Here is a 10,007-nt window from a genome sequence, read left to right on the forward strand (position 1 = left end):
TGAGCCCCATCTCATCACTAAAAACAAAGGCGGGCGATCTCCAAAAAGACCAAGAACTCGAGCTGAAGTGATGCAAAGTCATGAAGCCAAGTTTGGGTATTTAAAAGATGATAAAACGTCAAATAGTGGTATACATGGGCGTGACCAATCCCAAACAGGTTTTTTTTACTTTTAGTGGTATCATTAGAAATTCGAAATAAGCCATGCCGAGCCAACGCTAAGCGATAGACGGAGGAGTAAGTTCCTCCGCCACCGGCGCGGCCTCTTCAATGCGTGGCCGTTTGAATGGTCGCCCATCATCTTCCACCTCGGGAACGTTGTTCAGTAACTTGTTTTCAAGCTCGACGTCTTCGAGACGCCGTTTCATCATGTTCTCCCTCCGATGACTTTCTTCAAGTTCAGCGCGGAGCTGCTCGGCCTCTGCCCTCAACTGGTCTGCTTCGTCAGCCTTGAATCGCAGCTGCTCAGTCTCGGCTCTAGCCTGTTCGAGTTCGGTTCTCAACTGCGACTCTGACTGAGTAAGACTCTCCACCTGTGACCTCAATTGCGCATCGCCCTGGCCAACACCACCGTCTTGCCCGTCATGTGGTTGTCCGCCATAACTATCATACGTGAGTAGACGACGCTCGAGAAAGTCATTGATGACCTCGAGCTCCGATACGCGCGTCTTGAAACTGGATATAGCAGCGAGCAATTGCTCAGGGGTCTGGGGCATCTCGCCGTTGAGAAGTGCACTTTGGTCGGATGAACCCGGCAGTCCGAACCCTGGAAGAACATTGGCAGGATATTGCCCGTCCTCAAAACCTGAGAGCATGTGAGGATTGAACATGTCTGTTGTGCCAGAGGCAGAACTTGATGGGAGCGAACCTTCTATATGGCCATTTGTGGACTTCTGAGACGCCCTGCGCGCACCTAATGCCGCCCCTGCGATGCTTGCTTGAGTTTGCGCATCGAGTGCACCATTTGCACCAGCAAGAGCCTGCATTTGCTGCTGGTGTTGTTGTTGCTAACCCGACGATGTGTTAGCGCGATGCTCTCAAAATCGCCTTCTTCAAGCTTGTGTAGAGCTCACCTTCTTCTTCAGAGCCAGATCCGGTCGAATCGATTTGACCCTATTTCTACTCTTGATGACATCTGTCTTCAGTGAAATTGGCCTTGGCCTGCCGTGGAGCTTAAGGAATAAACCACAAGCATTGCAGAGAACAGCACCGTGTTCATCCCGTCGCCAGAGCGGCGTTGTGGATGTCCCGCAGTTCTGGCAAGTTGGCTGTACAATGTGCAGTTTCGTTAGTACGAGCTCGGGATATATGCAAAAAATATAAGTATGAGACTTGATCAGTAATACACACCAATATTCCCGGTAGTGAGGCTGGAGATGAAGCAGCATAAGACGTCGGCTGGTGTTGAGGTGGTTGCATGTTAGGGGTTGGAACAGGCTGCGCAGGTTCTGTTGATAGCCCGGGTTGATGAGTCGCAAGCATCACTTGTGGCTGAGGCGCCGCCATCTCTGGTTGCGCAACCGCTTGATCTTGCGCAACTGTCTCTGGTGCAGACAGCTGGGCGGCCGTGTCAAGGTCAGTAGACAAAGCAGGGTCCGTCGGCGCTGGTTGCGCAGATATAGCATCGGGAAATGCCGGTGGGGGAGGTGAGGTATTCACTTCAGCCGAAGCTCTGATCAAGAATACATGTTAGTTGTTGGCAGCCCCTGAGTGGGTCATTGTAGACATGTATCCGGCCGGTGCTTCGAATAACAGCCCCAAAATTTGGTATATGGATGGGTACGATCTGAAGCCGTAATTTCAGGGTACCAGGTTTTATCTCACCAAGTACCATGACCAGCTTGAATCTCAACCGCGACGGAAGTGCTTTGCTTTTGGGTCATACGGCGTGAGGCGAGATAGCCACGTGCGTAAAGGAGCCCCACATTCACATACCTTTGTAATTGTTCAGACGCAGCAACATTGCTTGCCAGAGACGCGAGCTCTGCCAGCTGAGCACCAGAACTCTGTATTCCAGGCGATTCTGGCCTTGAGATAGGCTCAACAGGAGGCGGCGCTGGAGTTTCCAACGGGGGAGCGTCTTGACTTGTGTCCACGCCCTCCTCGGTCGGGGGCACCTCGGGCACCCTCTCGTCCTCCTTGAACTCCATTGCCAGCTCCATCTAGGCGCCAATCGAGGCTATCAGGGTAGCCCGGCCGTACAGGTTGAGAGGCAGGAGTGGTGACAGATTTAGCGCAGGGAATCGTTGATGCGATCCTGGTGCGCAATACTGATGAAATGACCAAATCGCGAAGAGCCAGGTTTGCGCGGCTGGTCGCAGGAGATCAGGTTGTCGGTCGCGGAGATCGCCTCGATCTCTCAAAAAGATCCAAGAGGTCAATAGGCACTTGGTTGTCTCGATGATCGCTTTACGAGTAGCGGGTAGATATAGGTGACCTTCTTGCCCCTGGAGGTGTTATCGAGGCAGCACACCTCAATCGATAACGATAACGCAGGTCTGGTTCTCGTGTAATTCTCGAGTAGACGCTTCTTTGATTGATCTGGCCCTCCAAGTGACGAATTAAACCTGCAATAAAAAGCGCAGTAGACCAGTTAGTGATTGTAAATCGGCATAAACCATTAGAAGAGACTGATGGGTAAATACCAATTGAAGGCGTCTCGGCGGATTGATGGATTATCGCATTGATGTCGTGATGATTGGGGACGCGACGGGGAAAATTCTTATCTCTGGAGATTAGGAGCCCTTGTCGCTTAAGTGGACCGGCAGAATTGTTCAGACCTGCCTCGTTTGCCTCTCGACATGACGGATGTGGGGAATGTGGGTCGTCCACATTATCAATCATTGGCCCAATGAAAAGCAAAGAAAAAAGATAGGGCGATACAGCTTTTTTCCCCGCCAAAACTTTCGCATGGTCCCATTAAAAAGTTCCGCGACGGTAAAAGGTCTCCAAGATAGCCTGATTGCAAGCAGGTTTGCTAAGCAGAAAACAACACGCGCAGAGGAAGAGATATCAAAATGCCTTCGACACACAACGTTGACAAGCCATGGGATACGGAGGATATTGACAAGTGGAAGGTCGATCCTTTTACGCCAGCTGACAATGCTGGAGGCACGTTCGCTGAAGAGTCGTCCTTCATGACGCTCTTCCCCAAATACCGAGAAGTCTACCTGAGGCAATCTTGGCCTTTGGTCACAAAGGCCCTCGAGAAGTATGGCATTGCCACAACATTGGACTTGGTTGAAGGTTCAATGACCGTCAAGACGACCCGAAAAACGTTTGATCCTGCCGCTATCCTAAACGCCCGAGATCTCATCAAGCTCCTGGCGCGGAGTGTACCAGCGCCACAAGCCATCAAGATATTGGAGGATGGAGTCGCATGCGATATCATCAAAATTCGAAACCTCGTCCGGAACAAGGAGCGATTTATCAAAAGACGACAGAGGATCTTGGGTCCTAACGGCAGCACCCTCAAAGCATTGGAGCTGCTCACTTCAACATATATTCTTGTGCACGGAAACACGGTGTCAGCGATGGGCCCTTACAAAGGACTGAAGGAGGTTCGCAGGGTTGTTGAGGATTGCATGAACAACGTACATCCTATCTATTTGATCAAGGAGCTGATGGTCAAGCGGGAGCTGGCAAAAGATCCCGCGCTCGCAAACGAGTCTTGGGATCGCTTCCTGCCTAACTTCAAGAAACGCAGCTTGAGCCATCGCAGGGTCCCACACAAGGTCAACGACAAGAGCAAGAAGACGTATACGGCATTCCCCCCGGCTCCGGAGAAGAGCAAGGTCGATCTCCAGATCGAGAGTGGCGAGTACTTCCTCGGAAAAGAGGCCAAGAAGCGAGCGGCAGAGACAGAAAGGCAAGAACAGGCAAAGGTCAAAAAGGAGGAAAAGAAACGGGAGCGGGAGAAGGATTTTGTGCCGCCGGAAGAACCGGGCACCAAGACGAAGAAGAGGAAGACCAAGGCTTGAAAGTGGCCAGCGGCGGTTACAAGTGTACCAACATATCTTCAATGAATATAAGGGTATTGTCTTATTGAACGGCATCTCCTCGCCCGGCAAAATCTGATGTGCGCATTGTATCGGACTGGGCGTAGCAGGGTGTTAATGGTTGACGACCTGCGCGGTGCGGCTGTGTTACACCCTTCCGCCGTGATGTGCTGTTACGCAGGTCCCTTGTATGGCAGGAATCGCGCAAACTACGAGTCGAGTCAAGAACACAGTGATCGGACGACGGTGTTGATGAAAAAGTCAGGTCATTGTTACTCGCCCATGACATAGTGACGTGAGCGGTTCTAGGAGGAACTACAGGCTACGAATATGCATACACGACATAACAGTTATGGTTTGAACCCGCGGTGATGCGAAGAACTGGGGTCCTGCCAAACGGTTTGCGGTTTCTCACCTTCTCCCTTCCATTTCCTTTTGAGTAAGTACTGTTGTAGCTTTGGTTGGCTCAGTCTGGGTTCGGCCAGTCAGTCATTATCATGGTGATGAACTTCAGGACGAGGAATCTGTTGTTAGCTGTGCATCTTAGTGCTTCAAGTCTATTTATTAAATGTGACGAGTAAGAGTGTGACAAGCTACGATGCTGCGGGCATATAAATACATTCATTAACCAGGTGAAACTAGACTACTCCGTAGAACTAGTAGGTACAGAACTAGCACAAATTGCCGTTGCGGCTTACCATATATGGAGTAGGACTATGCACAGGAAGATGCTAGATCATGCGCCGTCGCCATGTTGTGGCTGTATGCAAGACTGCAAGTCCTCATGTAGGTACCTAGCAAGCCTGGGTAGGTTATCTGTAATGTACGAAGTACGTATCAATGTAGATACGGAGTAGGTATCTACGTGCCTCTCATCCCTGCCTTATAGATGCACACCCAAACCCCCGTATGAATATGAACATCGGTGCTCCTTACAACCCATCGGCCAATGGAAAGGTTCAAAACTTGTATAACAAGTGGGAACTAAACACCAAAGGAAGCACAAATTGCTTTGCAAAATCGTATGTCGCATGTGGGTTGCATGAAATAAGGACCGCCAGATTTTGGAGAGCCACACCAAAATGTCCCGCAATCTACCTTCAACTCTCTACTTTCAACACCGGATAATCTATTTTTTATAAGGAAATGTTAAGTATTCTCACTTCTCACATTTTTATCGGAAAAAACTTAAACCTTTTTATAGCTCCAAAAAATATCAACATACCTCTTTTCCATTTGTTGACTACATTCAGAAGTTGTATTATTTGCGGTATTTTTTTTTGTTTACTACCCACTTAGTGGTTACAGGGTAATTTAAGTACCCTGTAGTATCGCTTTATTTCAGATCATTGGATGTATTAAATGTGGACTTATAATTTGCGCGTATTTACAGGGCAAGTCTGTTTATCCGCAGATATATATTCACTTAGGGCTTAGGGTGTTTCCCAGAAGTATACTTGCATTTAAATCAATACCTAAACTTACCTTATAAATATACGCAAATTCTAAAACTAAAACGCGATTGAGTGCCTCCTATGGTTCCTGGACAAGGCTGTATTAAGGATATTTAATTTATTTACCCTGTAACCATTTATAGAATCTGCAAACCTGTTCGTTACCACCCTTGGTGTTTAATTCCGTTCAGTACCCTAATCTAAGGTTATCCATTGGCCGACAAGTTCGTTGCAAGGAGCCCTGGCGTTCATATCATGCAGGGGTTGGTAGCAGACAGCTCTTCTCGAGGAGTTCAGCAAAGCAGCCACAGGAAATATTGATTTGCAAGCAAAACTTCTGTCAGGTATGCTTTGAAGAGAACTTTGTGGGCCCTGTTATTGTTTCAAGAACTGCTCATGCAAAACACTTCCGGTCATGTATGTGTTTGTTTGCCTGACGAAATAATATCTCTTACCCTGGCGCCGGACAACCTAACCCTCCTCTGTGATCGGTGTATGACTTGATTAATTGCGGTCTGACTCTCAAAGAGGTGTGGTCGGTGGGTACATCGGTCTGATTGGTATGTGATTATAAAGCTTGGCGTGAGCTGATCTCGGAGGAACGGAAGTTAAGTCCAGCACCCAAGCAGATGAATTCCGTCCCGTGACGGGCCCAGAGAGAAGGCTCCTCGACAATTTATTTAATCATAGGTAGGTTTGTAAGCATGCAGATAGATAAGGTACCTACCTACCTACCTACCCACGTCTGATATACCTATCGACCTATCTACCAACTACATACATACATGAGACCAGAAAAAAAAGAAAAAAAGAAAAAAAGAAAGAGAGAAAATGATACCGCCCACGTCATAAAATATATATCACCGAAATCAACGAATCACCAGGCAAGATGAGCACAACCAACTGAGTTTTACATGCCAACCCTCACCTCTTGAACAAACAGGTACGTGCGTAAACCGTTATTAGACCCCCTTGCAGGGCAACCTTGAGCGTAATTTATGAAGAACTGCCATAGAAATGTAAGGGCGGGGTTGAGGAGAATCAACAAACCCCGAGACCGACAAAAATTTCACCTAGCCGACCTGGATGGCATAAGCGATTGCCCACCTTGCCCAAGTTTCTGGGCAACGAAAAAACAGGGATTATAAAATTGCCGGGAACAAGTCACAGCAAGAATGGAGCACAGTTGGCTTAAGGCAATTTAAACCTGATGTCTCATTGGGAGGGTCGGATCTATCTCGCACGCGCATGATCTTTTTCTCGTTCTCCTCTTTAGGGTAATGAAGCAGTTAGTTCACTTAAACAGGGGGTCCCCCCCCCCCCCCCCCCCCCCCCCCCGCTCGTACCCGTTTCGTTATACCATGTTAATCAGAAAATAACTTGGCTGTCTTGCTGCGTGACATTCTTCTCTCTCTGCTGTCGAAAATTGAATTTTTGTGTTTGCCCTTGGTCTGAGACGAAGTGCCATACAAAACTGCGGGCGCATTGTTGTTTGCTAAGGGATCCCGCAGTATAAACATCAACTTACCGCACTTAATTTGAGCAGCCCGTATTGCAGCGGCTCTGCCACCTAACGACATGGCCTCCGTTGCCGTTGGCGTTGCCAACGCCACTGCCGCGTTCGCCTCACCTCTCGCCAGCTTGGTGCCTAGCAATGTAGCTCTGCCAACCCAGTTGGAATACGTGCTTGACAATGTCATCGAGACTGTTTCCAACGCAGGAATCTGGACAATCTTGGGCACTGTTGTGCTCATGTTGGCCGTTTATGACCAATGTGAGTTTCCGCAAAGCTGTTTTAGTGTAGATCTATACACTTTGACACACCAGTAGTGCGGCAAGAAGCTAATGTATCTTGCGACAACAGTCAGCTATCAGCGGAGTAAGGGCAGCATTGTTGGTCCAAGGTTCAAAGAGCCATTCATTGGCCCGTTCCTGCAGTCTATGAACCCGAAGTGGGAGGAGTACTACGGAAAGTGGACAAGCGGTCCTCTGAGCTGTGTCTCTGTCTTCCACAAGTACGCATAACCTTTACCAGACCCCTTTGAAGTAACCAACCTAGCCCGTGTAACATGGCATGTATACTGACAATCATTGGTCGCCAACCAGGTTCGTAGTCATTGCTTCGACCCGTGATCTCGCGCGCAAGATTTTTAACTCCCCCGGCTATGTCAAGCCATGCGTCGTCGATGTGGCCCCGAAATTGCTGGGGCATGACAACTGGGTGTTTCTCGACGGCAAGGCCCATGTCGACTTCCGCAAGGGCCTGAACGGTCTTTTCACCCGCAAGGCGCTCGAGTGCTACCTGCCCGGACAGGAGGATGTTTATAACCGCTACTTCAAGAAGATGGTCCAGATTACCAAGGACGCTGGGGGCAAGCCTGTTCCCTTCATGGTCGAGTTCCGCGAGATCATCACAGCTGTTTCCTGCCGCACCTTCGTCGGCCACTACATGTCAGACGAGACGGTTCGCAGGATTGCCGTCGACTACTTTTACATTACTGAGGCTCTTGAGCTTGTCAACTTCCCCATCATTCTTCCTTTTACGAAGACATGGTACGGAAAGAAGGCGGCCGACATGGTCCTGGCCGAGTTCTCCAAGTGCGCCGCTAAAAGCAAGGCCCGCATGAACGCCGATGGAGAGGTGACCTGTATTATGGATGCCTGGATTCAGCAGATGGTTTTGTCCCAGCGCTGGCGCGATGCTGAGGCTGCTGGAACCATCACCGAGGACATGGAGAAGCCGAACCCCCTTCTTCGCGACTTTACCGACTACGAGATCGCTCAGACCTTGTTCACCTTCCTCTTCGCTTCCCAGGACGCTACCAGCAGCGCTGCTACATACATGTTCCAGATCATGGCACAGCATCCTGAGGTTCTTGACCGCGTTCGCGAGGAGAACTACAATGTCCGCAACGGTGATATCAAGGCTCGTGTGAGCCTGGAACAGCTCGAGTCGATGAAGTACACACGTGCCGTGGTGAAGGAGCTCCTGCGCTACCGGCCTCCGGTCATCATGGTGCCTTATGTCACCAAGAAGGCTTTCCCCATAACTCCGGAATACACTGCTCCCAAGGGTATGAATACATCTCCGCTATGACTTGGAAAAAAAAAACCATTCGAGACAGAAATTGCTGACTCGGATTGCCTATAGGTTCTATGCTTATCCCTACCACTTACATGGCTTTGCGTGACCCCGAGGTGTACGACAGGCCAGACGAGTTTGACCCCGAGCGGTACTACACTGGTAACGCCGAAGAAAAGGGTCAGAAGAACTTTCTTGTATTCGGTACCGGACCCCACTACTGTCTCGGCCAGCACTACGCCCAGCTGAACTTGGCTTTGTTCATCGGCATGGCCTCACTTCAGCTGGACTGGAAGCACCACGCGACGCCCTTGTCAGAAGAGATTCAAGTCTTCGCTACCATTTTCCCCAAGGTAAGGCTCACTGCTTCTACAATGTTTTTTTTTTGATAAGATGTGGCATTATTCTAATCAAGCATTTTTCTTTATTAGGACCACTGCCCGTTGACTTTTGACTGGAGGAAATGGAACTAGATCTTAAGCTGTGCAACCAAGCAAGGGCACCAGTCCCAAAGAAGTGCCGTGGCCAAGACAGAACTTGATCAGCACAATACCGTGGAAACTTTCCATGGATATGAATTTATGGGTGGAAAAAAATCCCTTTTGTCGGCATCGGCGAGCATTGATTGTGCGAAAGTATCCCACTCTTGGGCTTCTGATCTTTTTTTCTCAAATTATACCATTGTACATAGACTTTTCCATCCAATAATCACTAATATGACCATTACAGACGACCGTTGGGATGAGCCAAGACCCTTCAAAGACGTTCAGATGTGCAATTTAAGGACCCTTCGGGCATTTGGACGTGCAGATTAGGCTCAAAGTTTGTCTTCAGTTGCGCGGGTACTAGTTCGAATGACAATTGCGGGACCGGGATGGTTCTATCGTAGTAGGAACGGGTTTCTTTTTCTGGAGGAGGCTGATGAGAGGTGTTAGTTCAGTGGAGACTTCCCTTGAACCTAATGAGCTTGCTTTCACGTCAGCGCACCATGCTCCCCGCAAAACGTCAACGGCAGCCTTGAAAGCTTCAAGCTCTTTCTCCGCCGTCACCTAGAATTGAGCCTGCCATCCACGTCCTCGCATCATACCTATCCTACGACGTCCAAAAAGGTTGAGCAAATTTTTTTCATCAAGAAATAATTCCAAAGCAGCTCACAAATAATTACAAGCGCAAAATTCGGAACCGAGCCACAATGACGAGCACTCGACAACTGCTACCAACGCTGCTCCGTACGTCGGTGCCGACCATCAGAGGAACAATCGTGCGACCAGTATGCACGAGATCAGTTCGCCGTTCCCTCAGCGTTGCCACCCGGCCATTCGGTCACCAATTGCGCACCCCCAGGCAGCCAAAACTTCAATACCATTTTTTTCGCCAATGTCGGGCGTATTCAGAACAGCGCAAACCGGTCGAGCCGAAGACGTCATCTCTCACCTTTGACCAGGTCAGTTGGGGCACAGATGCCCCCCCCCCC

General features: G+C 49.3%; 3 protein-coding genes across 3 annotated transcripts in view; 2 read left to right on the forward strand and 1 right to left on the reverse strand.

Annotated features, from left to right (window-relative positions):
* Nucleotides 1-217: 217 nt before the first annotated feature.
* On the reverse strand, nt 218-2,703 carry PgNI_01833 (uncharacterized protein; the record flags this gene model as incomplete). Its single annotated transcript, XM_031121905.1, has 5 exons — nt 2,645-2,703; nt 1,935-2,566; nt 1,350-1,671; nt 1,073-1,267; nt 218-1,006 (listed from the first exon to the last, which is right to left on the reverse strand). Exons 2-5 carry the CDS (start codon nt 2,159-2,161, stop codon nt 218-220), a joined length of 1,533 nt encoding a protein of 510 aa, XP_030987004.1. The 5' UTR covers nt 2,162-2,566; nt 2,645-2,703.
* Nucleotides 2,704-3,016: 313 nt separating this feature from the next.
* On the forward strand, nt 3,017-3,979 carry PgNI_01834 (uncharacterized protein; the record flags this gene model as incomplete). The annotated part of the gene is made up of 1 exon (XM_031121906.1): nt 3,017-3,979. One exon carries the CDS (start codon nt 3,017-3,019, stop codon nt 3,977-3,979), a length of 963 nt encoding a protein of 320 aa, XP_030986999.1.
* Nucleotides 3,980-6,804: 2,825 nt separating this feature from the next.
* PgNI_01835 (uncharacterized protein) overlaps nt 6,805-10,007 on the forward strand; it is a 3,897-nt gene continuing 694 nt past the window's right edge. Inside the window, exons 1-4 of the mRNA XM_031121907.1 lie at nt 6,805-7,225; nt 7,316-7,466; nt 7,558-8,525; nt 8,603-8,886. Of these exons, the coding sequence (XP_030986998.1) occupies nt 7,030-7,225; nt 7,316-7,466; nt 7,558-8,525; nt 8,603-8,886 (1,599 nt within the window). The 5' untranslated portion in view covers nt 6,805-7,029. The remainder of the gene's footprint in view (nt 7,226-7,315; nt 7,467-7,557; nt 8,526-8,602; nt 8,887-10,007) is intronic.

The sequence above is a fragment of the Pyricularia grisea genome, assembly GCF_004355905.1.
Source record: "Pyricularia grisea strain NI907 chromosome Unknown Pyricularia_grisea_NI907_Scaffold_1, whole genome shotgun sequence".
Taxonomy (NCBI): Eukaryota; Fungi; Ascomycota; class Sordariomycetes; order Magnaporthales; family Pyriculariaceae; genus Pyricularia; species Pyricularia grisea.